This window comes from Pyrus communis, chromosome 2, assembly GCF_041283825.1.
Source record: "Pyrus communis isolate YQ-2024b chromosome 2, ASM4128382v1, whole genome shotgun sequence".
NCBI lineage: Eukaryota > Viridiplantae > Streptophyta > Magnoliopsida > Rosales > Rosaceae > Pyrus > Pyrus communis.
Window position 1 is genome coordinate 2,287,984 of NC_142566.1, and position 16,421 is coordinate 2,304,404.

At 37.8% G+C, this 16,421-nt stretch overlaps 1 protein-coding gene across 1 annotated transcript; it reads left to right on the plus strand.

Moving 5' to 3' along the window:
* The first annotated feature begins 1,548 nt into the window (after positions 1–1,548).
* LOC137746654 (glycoside hydrolase family 2 protein) lies at positions 1,549–11,321 on the plus strand. The gene is made up of 17 exons (XM_068486658.2): positions 1,549–1,853; positions 2,595–2,834; positions 3,219–3,365; positions 3,596–3,674; positions 3,853–4,036; positions 4,734–4,799; positions 5,140–5,379; positions 6,376–6,582; positions 6,699–7,002; positions 7,602–7,761; positions 8,153–8,261; positions 8,362–8,497; positions 8,617–8,672; positions 8,754–9,053; positions 9,151–9,273; positions 10,178–10,861; positions 11,000–11,321. The coding sequence occupies exons 1-17, from the start codon at positions 1,718–1,720 to the stop codon at positions 11,168–11,170; spliced, it is 3,342 nt and encodes a 1,113-aa protein (XP_068342759.1). The 5' UTR covers positions 1,549–1,717; the 3' UTR covers positions 11,171–11,321.
* The last annotated feature ends 5,100 nt before the right edge of the window (positions 11,322–16,421 follow it).

A 16,421-nucleotide genomic window follows, 5' to 3' on the forward strand; every position in this document is an offset into this window, starting at 1 on the left:
ACAAGCTCTACTTGTGATGTAGGATTAATGCTTACAACCGGGCCATGATGAATATCTTTGCAAATGGAAATGAACATGTGGAATTGATGGATATTGGTCTGTCTCTATCTAGACAATCAAAAACCCCCAAGTATAAATACTCTAGAGCACCGTAGAATTTTTGTTTTAATAATGTGATAATGAATGTGTACTTACCATTCATACGGCTAACTTAATGAAATTGATGTTCTAAACCATTTAATTTTCAAAGTTTCATACATATATTATTCGTACAAAAAATTGACAAATAAGAGATTATTGAGACATCTAAAACTAATCATACAAATATATGAACTCATTTTGTTCAAAATCATTGAGTTTTTTTTTTTGAGAAACAAAATCATTGAGTTTGACCTTAGGAAAATAGACAGTTCAAATATGTATAGTGTGGATTGGCGTAATTGGGATTCCTCTTAATAGTTTGGTTTAACCAAACTTGGACTACATTTTATTTGATTTGTTTTGCCTTATTTGATAATTGCTTAAACCAAACCAAACTAAACCAAACGAGAACCACCTACTTGGTTTTACACTTTTGCATTTTCCCCTTATTTGTTATCACAATTTTAGTTCAACCCTTAATACCAAAAAGATTAAAATCCTAAACTCATTTGAATTTGATGTAGTTTATCAAAAAAATTCTGAGTCATAGTCTATTACTTTTTTGAATTTACATTATGAAACTCCTTTTATATATATTTGAGGTAATATAACAATATTTTCTCAATGGCTTACAAAGAGAAAAATGATAACCTCCTCTTACACAACCTTGTTTAATTATGTCCATTGTTTTCATTTTAAGAGAGCGTATTTGATACAATCTAAAAAATTACTCTCCCAAGTCCCAACACAATTAATATGATTAGGGTTAAATAACTGACGTGGAAACAAGTCAAGGTACTCAAAATTAAAGTTATAATGCTTAATCAAAAACAGAAAAGTTACAAATGTTTAGTAAAAAAACTAAGAAATAGAGCGACAAACTCTAATTATTTCTCGTTTTAATTCATTCAGTTTGATAGCTAAACTAAAAAAGAGTGCGTATAAGAAAAAAAAGGGTTTAGCTTCCTTTACTAAACCTTTTGGTTCGACCATGCAACTAGCGTGAGTCTTTTTTTTATTTTTTTAATTTTTTAACAAACGATATTTTCTATATTAAAAGAGAGAGTGAACTTAGCTTCACAATACGCTAGCAGTAATGTTGTTCAAAATCACCTTTGGCGAGAATCAAATTTTTTTATTTTTTTTAACAAACAATATTTTCTATACTAATAGGAGGGATGAACTTAGCCTCATAATAAGTTAGCAGTAATGTTGTTCAAACTCTTATGTGACAAAAATCGAATCTAAAATCTCATTTACAAGTGAAAACAAAATAACATTAGACCATAGTGTTTTGAGTCTTAAACGTAGATTATAAATTATAATGCGCTTCAAAACGAACCAAACCAAACCGGCTAATCGGGCCACCGCTACCTGGCACGATCTAATTGAAAGAGAAACGTGCAAGGTTATCCAATTATCCATTATTTTATTTTAACTTTTTGTGAGGGAAATAGCCGAATACAATAATCTAATACCAAGTCACCATTTTCATGATGTTTTACTGCTTCATGAGTTCCACTCTCCCACTCCACTCCACTCCAGTCTGATTGATCCAAACATCTGAGCTTCGGCCATGGCTTCTTCTTTGCCGGGTCAACTCGTTTCCCTGTTAGAGAATGGGCAGCATCATGTGTGGGAGGACCAATCGATCATCAAGTGGCGGAAGAGAGACGCCCATGTCCCTTTACGCTGCCATGAATCAGTTGAAGGTAAACCACTCATGGCATTTCAATTTCAGTTTCTTATTGCTTTGATTTTTTGATTTTCTAAAATTGATATGTTGAATTTGGTTTTTGTAAATTTTAGTTCTAGGTTGACTGATGGAATTGTTTTTTGCTGGGGTTGACTGATGAATGGTCGAAATATAATTCTTTGATTCAGATTCGCATTGCATTTTGGATGTTGTAACGTTCGAATGCATTTCGCTAAATTGTTTACGTGAATTTGAGGTTCTACACGCAATACATATCGTAAATGATGATGATTTAGTGATTTCATGTAGAATCACACAGCTTTGAGTATTTGTAATACGTATGTATATGCAAGCTCATCAGTTGGGTTAACATATTTGGACTACGATTTTTGTTGAAGTTTTGATACATAAGGTTTTCAGTGTAAATGCTTTTTCTCAAATATCTAGAGTGAATAGTTGTTGGAGCATGGTTGTGATGCAGATTTGTATTATCGTACATCTCTCATAAACTGCATCATGATTTGGTATATGAGCATGGTGTTGCATATTGCCAATAGTAGGTTGGGGGCACTAGCCGCAGTATGCATGATAGTACACGTAACTGGGTAGGATTAGGAACATGGGAAAGAAAACGCAGAACCTAATTGGTTCAATGTCGGACTGAGAGGTTTGGGTGCTTGATTCAGGAGCACCATCATCTAGTTCTGATTGTATGGCTTACTTTTAGAAGATATCTGATGTTGTTTATGTTGTGCAGGGTCTCTTAAATATTGGTATGAACGCAACAAAGTGAGTTTTGTGGTCTCCAACTCTGCTGTTTGGAATGATGATGCTGTTGTTGGAGCTCTTGACAGCGCGGCTCTTTGGGTCAAGGGCTTGCCTTTTGTCAAGTCCTTGTCAGGCTATTGGAAATTCTTCTTGGCTTCCAGTCCTAAAAATGTTCCCTTAAATTTTTATGACTCTGCATTTCATGATATACAGTGGGAAACTTTGCCTGGTAGGCATATATGATCTTTCACTTTTTCTTCTTTGTATTTATATGGTGTGTTGTGTTGGAGTGTATAAGTGATAGTTGGCTCGCATCCAATCAAGTTCTGGGGAGTAATGGCAAACCATGAAAATTTGTCAAGATATATGTATATCTGTAACTACCCAGAATTTAAGACCTACCTCTTAGGGAGAGGGTTAGGATCACGCCCATGATTCCATATTTATCTTTTCATCTTCATTTTTAAAAGAATAGGAAATTTAATAGTATTTTTATATTCTTAGTTGTTTATATCCTTATTCCTGTTTATGTTGTTCACCGATCATGATTGCTCCATGTCTAGGAAATGCAATTTTCATCCGACTCATAACTTTTTTTTCTCTAATGGAACAGTTCCTTCAAATTGGCAGATGCATGGATTTGATCGGCCTATTTATACAAACGTTGTGTATCCATTTCCACTGGATCCACCTTTTGTTCATGTGGAGAATCCTACTGGCTGTTATAGGACATACTTTGATATTCCTAAAGAATGGAATGGTATGATCAATTTGAATGCATTACTGATCAGTGATGCTTTTGAATTCTTTTATTTTTTGTTCTTTGTTTCCCTCTGTTTTTGGTTTCCTGATCTGTATTAAATCAAACCTGTCCTGTGCTATAACTTGTATGCTTCGAAATAGTCTTATTTTCAACTTTGGTAATATTTTAAAAGTAACCATTTTAAATGTAATTGTATGACATATTGACATGTGACTAGCATTTGACAGGCCGCAGGATTTTTTTGCACTTTGAAGCTGTTGATTCTGCTTTCTGTGCGTGGGTGAATGGGGTCCCGATAGGATATAGGTAATTATTTAATGGCTTTTTAATCATTAGCAATAAGTGCATTTGTTGATCTTGTAGATTGTAGCACTCAGAGCATAGCAATGTCAAAATGAAGATCATTTTGTGCTTATAAGGGATGCATGGTTAGGTAGGAATCTATATCAGATACATTAACAAGCTTTATTTCGTGCTAGGTCAGTCAGGACAGCAGACTTCCTGCTGAATTTGAAATCACCGATTATTGTTACCCATTCAGTACGGACAAGAAAAATGTACTAGCTGTTCAAGTTTTCAGATGGAGTGATGGATCTTACCTTGAAGATCAAGATCATTGGTGGTTATCTGGCATTCATCGTGATGTGCTTCTCCTTTCCAAGCCACAGGTTCTATAATCTTCTTGCATTTGTGTTCTTTTCTTTTAAATACCAATATACTGTGTGATTGGCTTTTCTTGGAGCTATTACATAGCGGGAGACTGGGGACAATCATGTATGCATTGATGATTTGCATGGCTGCTTCTCTACAATAAGATCATTCCATCTCTTCTATTCGCATGTCAGTGTGCGCATGCTTATTGATGAAATTGAGGTTCCACCATAAAACCAATTGGCAATATGGGGAGTAGCCCAAGACCATATAAGCACATAGCAAATCTTGTCTCTCACCGATGTGGGACAACTCTTAACACGCCCCTGCACGTGTGGTGTAGTTTCAAGCCTACACGTGGACAACAAGTGGGGTGATGTGGAGCGCGTGTGGCCCTTTTTGGCTTCACATGAGGACAACCCGCTCTGATACCATGATGAAATTGGGGTTCCACCATAAAACCAATTGGCAATATGGGGAGTAGCCCAAGACCGTATAAGCACATAGAAAATCTTGTCTCTCACCGATGTGGGACAACTCTTAACAGTCATGACCTAGTTCATTAATTTGCTAACACATATTTTACTTTGATTACACATATAGGATTATCTCAACTATTTCCTCATTAATTTGAGTAATGCAAACTGCTATTTGCTGCTAACATAAGTTAGAGCATTGCATAACATTAAATCCTAAAGTATAACTGATGTGCAGGTATTCATCGCAGACTATTTTTTCAAATCAACTCTGGCCGAGGATTTTTCTTATGCAGACATACAGGCAAGTATCTACTAATCGAGGAAGGATGTCTTTGTTTTTAATGAGTAATAAAAACAAACAATGTTTTATAGTGTTGTCTGGATGAACCTCTTGCACATTGCTGGACAATAGTTTGTAACCCATTGACGTTTCTTGTTGATTATATTTTTGTTATTCTCACTTTTTACTTTGATTATCATAATATCTGTTAAGTTTACACTGTAACTGATTTATCCGTCAGCCTCTTGGAATATACCCTTTTATCAATATGATGAGATTATGTTCTTCTTACTGCTATTTAACTACATGGAGAAAATTTTAATTCTTTATTTATTTATTTTCTTTTTGCATTTTTTACCAGGTTGAAGTGAAAATAGATAACTCCATAGAAACATCTAAAGATAGTATTCTTCCCAACTACACAATAGAAGCTTCATTATTTGACACGGCTAGCTGGTACAGTACTGATGGATATGCTGATCTGGCCTCATCTAATGTGGCTAGTTTAAAGCTTAATCCCTCACCCAGCACAAGCCTTGGATTTCATGGTTATTGGCTGGAAGGGAGACTGGAAATGCCGAGGCTTTGGTCTGCCGAGCAAGTAAGGACACTTCATTTGTTCTTTCATTTTGTTTCTTCCTGTCTTGTTCTTAAGCTAAAGGCAGACCATTTTAAGTTATATATACCTTTTTACTTACTAGTATTCATTGAGTGATGATTTCCAAAAATGTCTGTCAAGTGCTGGAGGTACCCGGGCACTGTGAATATTTTAACCTAACGTGTAGTATTTGTGTGTGCTGCACCTTTTTGTTTTCTAACTTTGCTTTCTTGTTCGAGATATGTTGGAAGAAATGTCTTGTTGAATTATAACAGCTTACAGGATAAGTAGATTTTTCTTTTTCACATGACAACAGAGTTTGTGAATACTAGAGATTACAACTTTCTCCCTTACTCAGCACGCCTCAACTAAACATGAGTTAGGATTAAGGGTTATTCAAGTTGTTTGAGAATATGGCATTGGTTCTTTCCTACATGTTAGTCAAGTTCTCGTTTGACTTAAGCATAAAGCAGATAGATCACTTGAGCACAGTAGTATACACCCCTGACTGGGGATGCTCTAAGAGAGTTCTTAATAGGGCAGGACGATAGAGCAGATCACAATTAATATATACTATACATTGGCCATAGATGAGTTTGTAGCAAAGTTTGTCTTTCTTAATACCATTGCCTTTAAGAACCTCTAATGCTTTCAGTGATGCTGTACTGAATATTAAACAATTTGAATCTGTGGTTCAATTTTAGTTGCTGTCATTCCACTTCTCTTTTATGCTAGAAAGAAAGTATATGAATCAGATTTGAGACAGTAAAGGGAATAAAGCTTGTCGACTGTCTATTTATGTTTCACAGATGATTTGATGATCTTGTGTTATAGTATTTGCTTTTGAATGCTTTTGACTTCTATCCTCTCTCTCTCTCTCTCTCTCTCTCTCTCTCTCTCTCTCTATATATATATATATATATATATATATATATATATATAATATATGTATGTATGTATTGCATCCAAGTGTCTCAACTGATTGTTTACCATCCACAGCCAAATCTGTACACACTTGCTGTTATATTGAAAGATGCATCTGGTAACCTCGTGGACTGTGAATCATGCCTCGTAGGCATACGACAAGTATCAAAAGCCCCCAAACAGCTGCTTGTTAATGGGCGTCCAATAATAATAAGGGGTGTAAACAGGCATGAGCATCATCCACGTCTGGGAAAAACAAACATAGAATCCTGCATGGTTAAGGTGACACATATTTTAGTTCCCTTCGTTTATTCTCTGCTTGCCTACTTGATCGCCAACTTGAGGGGGTGGTTCTGTTTATTACGTTCATGAAGTTTTCATCTCTGTTTTGTGTACAGGATTTGATTTTAATGAAGCAATATAATTTCAATGCTGTGAGAAACAGTCATTATCCCCAACATCCCCGTTGGTATGAGCTTTGTGATTTGTTTGGCATGTACATGATAGATGAAGCCAACATCGAGACCCATGGTTTTGATTATTCTGGGCATGTGAAGCATCCTACATTAGAACCAAGCTGGGCTACTGCAATGATAGACCGTGTGATAGGCATGGTTGAGAGAGACAAAAATCATGCTTGCATTTTCTCCTGGTCCCTAGGAAATGAAGCGGGATATGGACCTAATCATTCTGCTTCAGCCGGTAACCATTTTCCTTAAACATCCTTATTTTGGTCGAGCTCCAAAGGAACTTATATAGGGAATGTCATACTTGTTCAAGAATTATATGTTTTGAATTAGCTGGTAACTTAAATTTTTTGGGTAAACTTCTTAAATCCACAATACGATTCCCAAATGATTCTTTCTTCGAAAATAGGCTATTGGGAATCACATTGTGCGTTTAATAGGTTTACCTTGAAATAATGGTGATGAACTTGCGTTCAATAATTTTGTAAATAAGGAAGTAATAGCAATCATTTGGGAAGGGGCTTTACACTAGGGAATATGAATTTTGTCAAAAGACAGAAGCATGCACTCTAATTTTGAATAATTCAGAAAATATTAAAATTCTATTAAAAGTTGGGTAAGCCAATCAAGATCACTTTGTCTATAATTTGGGTTACTTTCCTTGTCTATCTGTACTTTCCTTTCCAATTTTTAAAATGTTAACATTTCCTATTACAAAAAAAGTTTAGATCACGTTTTGTCCATGGAATTTAATTGAAGTTGCTTCCAATGCATCTTTATTTGTCAACCTTTTCCTACCACTCATTGTTTACGATACTTGAATCTTGAATGTAGGCTGGATTCGTGGCAAGGATCCCTCACGGCTGTTACATTACGAAGGGGGTGGATCCAGAACTCCATCCACAGATATTGTATGTCCCATGTATATGCGGGTCTGGGACATTGTGAAGATTGCGAAAGATCCAAATGAAACACGTCCTTTGATATTGTGCGAGTACGTAAATTTACTATTTCTTTTACTATTGTTTGAGATAAGTTGATTTTACCATACTCCCATAGTTAGAACATGAGTCAACTTATATTTATATTTGGCACTTCTCTGTCCTCACATTTGGCGCCTCTTCACTAATAGAGTCCAACATGCGAAATTCAATTATTTAGGGAGGTTGCAATTATGGGGATTTACACTGATGATTGCTTGGTCTAATACTATGATCAAGTTTGTTGCTTTACCACTACTCCGGAAAGCTTTAGCTATTAGATATAGTCCAATAATTGTTCTGTATCAAACATGTTATTTATTCTGAAAAGTTATACAAGATGCCTCGGTTTATGCTCATAGAAATCAAATTTCTTCACTTAAAACCACGATAAAATAATGGCAGGTATTCACATGCAATGGGAAACAGCAGTGGCAATATACATAAATATTGGGAAGCAATTGATAGCACATTTGGTCTCCAAGGAGGCTTTATCTGGGAGTGGGTTGATCAGGTAACGTATCCTTGGTATGAGAAATATACTGATGATCATCAACATTATGTTAAATATTGGATTCCATTAGGGGATAATAGATTTTTATCATTGTATACAGGGCCTATTGAAGGAAGGTGCAGATGGTAGTAAGCATTGGGCTTATGGGGGTGACTTCGGAGATGTTCCTAATGATCTAAACTTCTGTTTGAATGGCCTTGTATGGCCAGATCGAACTCCTCATCCTGCAATGCATGGTAAGCTGATAATTTACGATAAACGTACAAATACCATTGTCCTCAAAGTTCTTTAAGATAACATTTGTTCGTCATTTATCTATTAAATCATTGCTTGCTGCTTTGATTATTATCTTCAGAAGTCAAGTATGTGTACCAACCAATCAAGGTTTCATTCAGGGAAGAAGCAGTAAAGGTACTTTTCACATATTTGTGTTTGCTTTATTCTTTTTCTTTCTTTTTATTAAATGTTTCTGTAACCGATATCACCTCGCAGATAACAAATACTCACTTTTATGAAACAACACAAGGATTGGAGTTCAGCTGGTCTGCTCATGGGGATGGATATAAACTTGGATCTGGAATTCTGCCTCTTCCTTTGATTGAACCTCAGAAGAGTTTTTCTATTGAGTGGAAGTCAGCTCCATGGTATCCTCTATGGACTTCATCATTTGCGGAGGAATATTTTTTGACAATAACTGCTAAGCTCTTGCATTCCACAAAGTGGGTTAAAGCTGGTCATGTCATCTCATCTACACAAGTCCAGTTGCCTTCCAAGAGAGAAATTGTTCCTCATGTAATTGTTTTTTTCTTAATACCTAGTTAGGCGATAAGAATGAATCTTACAGCTTTTGTCATATAAAACAATTTTTACAACTGGCCTTGCTTTCCAGGTCATCAAGACTAAGGAAGCTACATTCATCAGTGAAATTCTTGGGGATACAATTAAAGTGAGTCGGCAGAACCTTTGGGAGATAATATTGAATGTTAAAACGGGAGCAGTTGAAAGCTGGAAGGTATTCTCACCTTTTTCTATTTTCTTGGTGATAACACGTTTTATTTTTTATTTACAAAAATTGTTTGATAACAATTTCATCCATCCCTCCAAGAAGTCTTCAGTGTTTGGATAATACATTATATACTATGTTGTCACGTTCCTGTTTCCGATAAACCAGCATCCATTCTTACCATACTGAGACTATTTCTATTTGGAACTTAATTATATGAAGTACATACGGTTTACATGTGAACGGGTGGGACTCTATCACGGGTCAGAAATGGAAATCCATCTGTTACGGCCTTTTCATGTTATCCTCTATTCTGTTACATGGTCAGACTAGAGTGTCATTTCGGGGAAGATATCTGGGATGGGGAATCCTGTTTTAGTGCAATTTTTCCTCGTCTCCATAGGAATTCTTGGTTTAATAATGCTTCTATTGCTTGCATCTTTGTTCCCTTCTTTGTCCCCACCGTTGATTTTCAAATTCCATAGGATTCCTCCCTCCTATTCTTGATTGAGAACATTTCATTATCACATTTAGACTTGTAAAGAAGGCTTAGGTGTCTAGTGCAAGTTTTTTTTAGAATACATTAATAATGGATCATTCCATTACCATCTCTATTTTCCACCTGTCTCTAGTGATTTGGGATCTGTTTCTTCTTAGTTTCCTGACTGCTCCTTCTTTCTTGTAAACTTGGACTGAAGCTGCTGCATCTTAGGGTTTATATTGCATTTGCCTAGTTACTGTTCTGTTTGTTAGGATAACTGTATTACTTTATTTGTTTTCTCTGCTAAGGATGTTCTGTCTCATGTAGATAAAGGGTTGTAAACTTTCTTATGTTGGGGCTCTTAGATTGTAGATCTCAATTTGCGCTAACACTCATTCTGAATCCTATTTTTTAAAACAAAAAAAATGGTAGGTTGAAGGAGTTTCTTTGATGACGAAAGGCATATTTCCATGTTTCTGGCGAGCACCCACAGATAATGACAAAGGAGGAGGTGACAGTAGTTATTTCTCCTTGTGGAAAACTGCTCATATTGATAGCCTCAATTATATCACCAAAAGCTGTTCTATACAAACTAAGACTGACCATCTTGTGAGAGTAGCTGCAGTTTTTCTTGGTGTTCCCAAAAGTGAGGAGGGCTCTTTATCCAAGGAGGAAAGCGCATTAATTGAGATTGATGTGATTTACACAATTTACGGTTCAGGAGATGTTGTCGTTGAATGCAATACAAGACCAAGTTCGAACCTTCCACCTCTGCCACGTGTTGGAGTTGAGTTCCATTTGGATAAGTCGATGGACCAGATTAAATGGTATGGAAGAGGACCGTTTGAATGCTATCCGGACAGAAAAGCAGCTGCTCATGTTGCGGTCTACGAGCAGAATGTGGGCGATATGCATGTCCCTTACATAGTTCCTGGGGAATGTTCAGGTAGGGCGGATGTTAGATGGGTGACATTTCAAAACAAGGTTGGTTTCGGAATCTATGCTTCAATATATGGCAGCTCTCCACCTATGCAAATAAATGCAAGTTATTACACCACAGCTGAGCTTGACCGTGCAACGCACAATCACGACCTTGTCAAAGGAGATGACATTGAGGTAATTTCTTTTGCGTTTTTAGTTAGTACCTCTCATTTCAGTACAAGTCGATTTGTCTCAGATGTCCATTGTATTTAATACGAGTATATATAAAGAATGGTTTACGGTTTAGGGTGCTTACGGTCTATGGTGCTACAGGTTCATCTTGATCACAAGCACATGGGCCTGGCTGGGGATGATAGTTGGTCCCCCTGCGTCCACGACGAGTATCTGATTCCTGCTGTTCCGTATTCATTCTCAATCAGGCTGTGCCCAATAACTCCAGCAACCTCTGGCCTCGACGTCTACAAATCTCAACTTCAATACTAAAAGTACCGAATGCTTGACAATCTACGTACATGGTTATGAAATAAAGATGTTTTCCTTCTCTATGTTAACTTGTTGGAGAATATAAAGGAAAACTTGGATTGTAATATGCTGATCATGTTCGTTATACAACCTTTGTTTGATGTTTGCGAAAGTACTCGTTCTTTGGCTAGCATATTTACTGATGACATCTCTCAGAAAAGGACTCGCCATTTCTCAAGTCGAAAATCTTACTCTCGCTAGGTATCAAAACGCGCCTTGGCGGCTTACGACTGTGAAACCCGAGCTTCAGTTGTCCATGGGTGCTTCCGTTGCAATTGATTGAAGGCCATAGTGACTAAACCTAGATAGACTGCAGAAAAATGATAAGAAATTGAACTACATGATAATACCAAGTCTAATGCTGGAACAACCAAAACCAAGATAATGCAAACTCTTGGGATCCGTTTGTTACACTGTGTAAAGTGTGACTACCTTGGCTAAGACCAATAACCCACGTTTGGTAAAGGCCGGGACTAGTTTAAATGAGACTAGGTCAGACTAACACCGGCCCTGCGCCTTGCTAAGTGGAGTTATCTAGTCCCACCTGTGAGCTCGGTATTAAGCGGGATTAGACGTCGATCGGTGTGGGAGATGAGCATAGGGTGTGCGTGATAGCCCCATCAACCCAACTAAAACATCTTTATTTTATTTTTTTTAATAGGAACATACGATATTATCTGTACTATGGGGAGAGGAGTGGGCTAAGCCTCACAATGGGCTAACAATAATGTGGTTCAAATTTTTATTTGACGAGAATTGAACCTAAAACTTCTCACTGTGAAGAGAAATACTACTAGACCTGTACTAAGTGACTGCCCAACTAAAACATCTAATTACATGTATACCTTCAAAATTCAGCTCACCCGGGTTTTGTATGCTAGATCTGTCCCCAGTGTGGGAGATGAGTAGAGAATGAATCTAACTAGGGCAGCACCGCATCTGCAATCCCTAAAGATAATTTCTCTTTAAAATTGCCTCTAAATCTTGATTTCGTTTAAATTTATAACCAATTAAATTGAAATAGGTTGAATTTCGGGTCTTAACGAGTGTCTATTGTGCAATTACTGAATACTAAGCCAATTCAGCTTAATCCCATTAGCAATTTTGTGGTCCGGGAGTCATTATCTAACCTGCCAATAAACAAAACAGCTTGAAATTTGAAAAATAAAATATTATATTAATTTTTTTTTTCAAGCTACCGTTGTAGAAAAAAGCGCGTACATTGTTTTTTGGGTGAAAGAGGGAAAGCGCGCATTATACATCAATTGCTCTCGTCAGTCTTCTTCCACGTTCTTACGCTTGCAATCTTCCACTCCGTCGATTCCCTTTCCTTGTGCTATCTACAAACGACGTCGTCGTCTTCGATTCCGGCCCCTGGTTCTGGCTTCTCTTGCCTTCGCCGTGGCTGCCCATTCCGTACCGTGAGAGACGGCCGGCGATTTCATCAAAACCCACCACCACCGTCGGCGATCAAAGATACGTTCTAAATTTTGAATTCTTTTATTCTAAGTTTTTGGATTTCGTTTTTTGTTTGTTATACTTCAATTATATAATTTTGCGATTGCTTTTAGGGTTTGGTTGGATTTTCCTAGTTGATTTGGGATTTCCTGTTATTCCTAGTAGAATTAGGTTTCCTATCAGAATTGGGATTTGATTGTTACAATATATATTGCTCACATTTTTGGAAAGTAAAATTGCTGCCTAGTGCTTTCTCTTTCTGTCACCCAAAACAGATTACTGAGTAAACTACAACTGCGAGATTTCAATTTCGGTTTCGGTTTCGATTTCAGATATGTTATCTGTTAGGGCATCCCCGTCTCCGTCTGGATCTGTGTTTGATTGTAAACTTAATGGAGGAGCAATTGATCGGAAAGATGAGGGACCCAATTATGATTGCCGTAGGAAACGCTATTTTGATGGTAGTCAAAAAAGGCCAGGGCTAGGGTTAGGGTTTGACACTGCCACTTGTGCTGCACCTGCATGTCATAATAACCGCAGTAATGGAGGACTTGAACATCAGAGACCTAGGGCTTTCGATGACGGCGCATATGGAAAAGACGGTAGTAGGGTTGCTCAATTGCAATCTGGGGCAAATCGTAATTTGGGTTCTGACTACCCTCCTCAGCAAGCCTGCCAGATTATGCCTTTCCAGATGCCCTTTGTGGTGACTCATATATCAGTGCCGTCTTCTACTTCTAGTGTGGACTCTCAATCTCTCATGCTGGTGCCATCTGTGGATTCAAGGCCTCATGTAAACGTGCATAATTCTCACCCTCCCGCTCCCACTGTGCACTCAATGTTATCTATGCAGCAGAATCAGAGAAATCAAGGCCCTTTTATTGTAAAACAAGCCATGCCACTTCTACCACCAGGTCCCCCTCCTTCCCCACAAGACATATTTTTGGTTCAGAACCCTTATCCAGTTGCCACTAGCAACCAGCCCAGCATCAGTGCATATTCTGGTTTGATTACTTCTCTCTTGGCCCAAGGTTTGATCTCAGTGACAAATCAAACCCCGCCCAAGGTTTCTTTAGGAGTTGAGTTTAAGGCCGACCTTCTCAAGGTGCGTCATGAATCTGTAATAACTGCTCTATACGGTGATCTTCCAGGACAATGCACAACCTGTGGCCGTAGGTTTAAGTGCCAAGAAGAGCATAGTAAGCATATGGATTGGCATGTAACCAAGAACCGTATGTCTAAAAACCGTAAGCTGAAGCTCTCTCGTAATTGGTTTGTGAATATGAGCTTGTGGTTTATTGCTGCAGAGGCATTGTGTACTAATGCAGCTCCTAAATTTATATCTACTGAGACCACTGTGGAAAAGAAGAATAGTGATGAAGAAGTGGCTGTTCCTGCTGAAGAAGATCAGACTTCGTGCGTGTTATGTAGAGAGTGCTTTGATGATTTTTATAGTCATGAGAGAGAGGAATGGATGTATAAAGATGCTGTGTACTTGAATGCACCTGAGGGATCAACAGAAGGCATGGATAGGTCAGAGTTGGGTCCTATAGTGCCTGCTAAATGCAGGCAAGAGGGTAGTCAAACAAAACGGTTGCGGAGGAGTTAGCATAGTGGTTTCAAGAAGTAGATGAACTAATTCACAGCATCTAGATATATTTGAGAAGATGATTTAGAGTTCGGAGTGTAAGAAAAGATTTAAGGCTTGTTCATAGGCAGAGAGCATATAAGTTGTTCTTATTGATTGTTTTTCATGTACAAACCATGATTCAAGTTTAATAAAGTCGATATATTTTCCCATCTTTTCCCATCTTTTGCTTCTATGCTATTTATTCTCTCTCTCTCTCTCTCTCTCTCTCTCTCTCTCTCTCTCTCACACTCTCAACCGTACTAATCTGTCCTTGCCATCTTTAACTTGAATTGTTTGGCTGATAAGTAACTTCAGCTATTTATAACTTTTGCATCTTCTGGATTTATGTCATTAATCCCAGCCGTCTATTAAAAAATGTTCATTTAAATACAAAATACTACGTGGTTGCGATCATTTATGTGCTTGTGGGGTGAGTCTTATTTGAGGAATCTCTCAATTGAAGCTCCTTCGACATTGACATGCACTTACAATTAAATCTAAAGAATTTAAGTATCTTTCCAAGCAAACAAGTGATTTCACTTTGAAAACCTTTGGAGGATCAAATGTGTGACAAAAGGACACAAATACTCAAAACTGACTCTCAAACATTGCAATAAACAAACGGCGACAGAATATATTCATCAAATTTCTTTGGCTATGAAGATACAGGGAAGAATCTCATCCGCCAAGAAGAACCTTCCAGTTCAGGAGGTGGCTGCTACCTCACAAATGAACTCCATGAGCTCGATTTGGGGAACTTGGGACTGTTGCTTCAGTACAGGTTTGATTACACGATTTGCATCGCTTTCTGCATAGGGATGAAGTCTTTTATCCTCGCATACATGGATTGCCCGGCTTTTGTGGTTTAAAAAAGAACCTACTCAAAATATTTGTTTTTCGAAAGGTCGGTCTTGAGTGGACATGGAAATGGACAATCTTGGTTCCTATTTCCCTGTAAGTATAAATATAACGACTCTCGTAGATATATTTTATCTCGTAATCATGCGCGTGGCTCACCGTTGTACTTTTTATTTGGTGTTCAACATTGTAATTTTAGATTGGTGCTGTTCTCACAGGTCTCGGATATTAATCTTTAGGTGGTATTAAGATAGCAATGAAAAGGATTCCCCATGGTTGGGATACCGCTTGGATTCCCACAGAAAAACTTTCTTTGAACGAGACATTGAAGGGGTAGGGAACGCTGAATCATTTGATCATTGAGATTTCATCTATTTGTTGACATAATTCGTCTTTAGACGGCTACTTAGGCTATTCGCGTTCTTCGTTCCTGGTGTCCCAGTCCAAAGACACTAAGATGATGTAGGTTTTGAGGTCTGTCTGTATGGTTTGTATCATAAGATATATTGACGTACATCTTATATTCACAAGATTTAGGTTCCGCTTCAGTCCCGGTTTTCCGCAATAGCTACGATGGTACCTACCGGAAACTATATAACGGTTATGCAGCCGGAAACCGGAAATCCTCAAAATATTCAGTTGCTTTCTGCTAAATACTGGAAATGCAGTATGAGTGGCCTTGTTTGGCAGCTCGGACTGTATTGACTATTTCTGTCGGATAGGATAAATAGCCACCGGATAGTACTGACTAAATTAGTCGGGCGTTTGGTGCAGTATCGGACTAGTGACCGTATTATTTATACTGTGTTTGGTATTATACTAGATATGAGGAATCAAACTTAAAAAAAAAAAAATTTTAAAAAGTGAAATCATTTTTTTGTTCCCAGATCTCTCCGCACCCCCCAAACACCCTCCCTCTCTCTCCCTTCTTCTTCCCCGACTGCAGAAGAATCCCAAATAATTGTTCCCCAGCTCTCTCCGCCACACCCCCCAAACTCCCTCCCTTTCTCTCCCATATTCTTCTTCCCCGACTAAATAATCCGGACATTTTGGTTGGTTTTATTAAGCGGGTGTATACCGTGTTATTCTATCTGACTGGTTAAATTAATCCGGCGCTTATTTAGTACGAGTGAACGCCAAACACCCGAGTCCGTATAACTAATCCTATCTGATCCTTTATCCGATCTGCCAAACAGGGCCTGATAGTGTTACTGTTCGATACCAGCCAACCTAAATTGTGCACATGCTCAATTGTTAGCAACTACG

What these genes read in the sequence shown, in the direction of transcription:
- LOC137746654 (XM_068486658.2), top strand. Translation starts at nt 1,718, where the DNA reads ATGGCTTCTTCTTTGCCGGGTCAACTCGTTTCCCTGTTAGAGAATGGG. An exon ending in ACAGTGGGAAACTTTGCCTG is followed by an intron (nt 2,835 to 3,218) that starts GTAGGCATATAT and finishes CTAATGGAACAG; the next exon opens with TTCCTTCAAATTGGCAGATG. An exon ending in TAGAATCCTGCATGGTTAAG is followed by an intron (nt 6,583 to 6,698) that starts GTGACACATATT and finishes TTTTGTGTACAG; the next exon opens with GATTTGATTTTAATGAAGCA.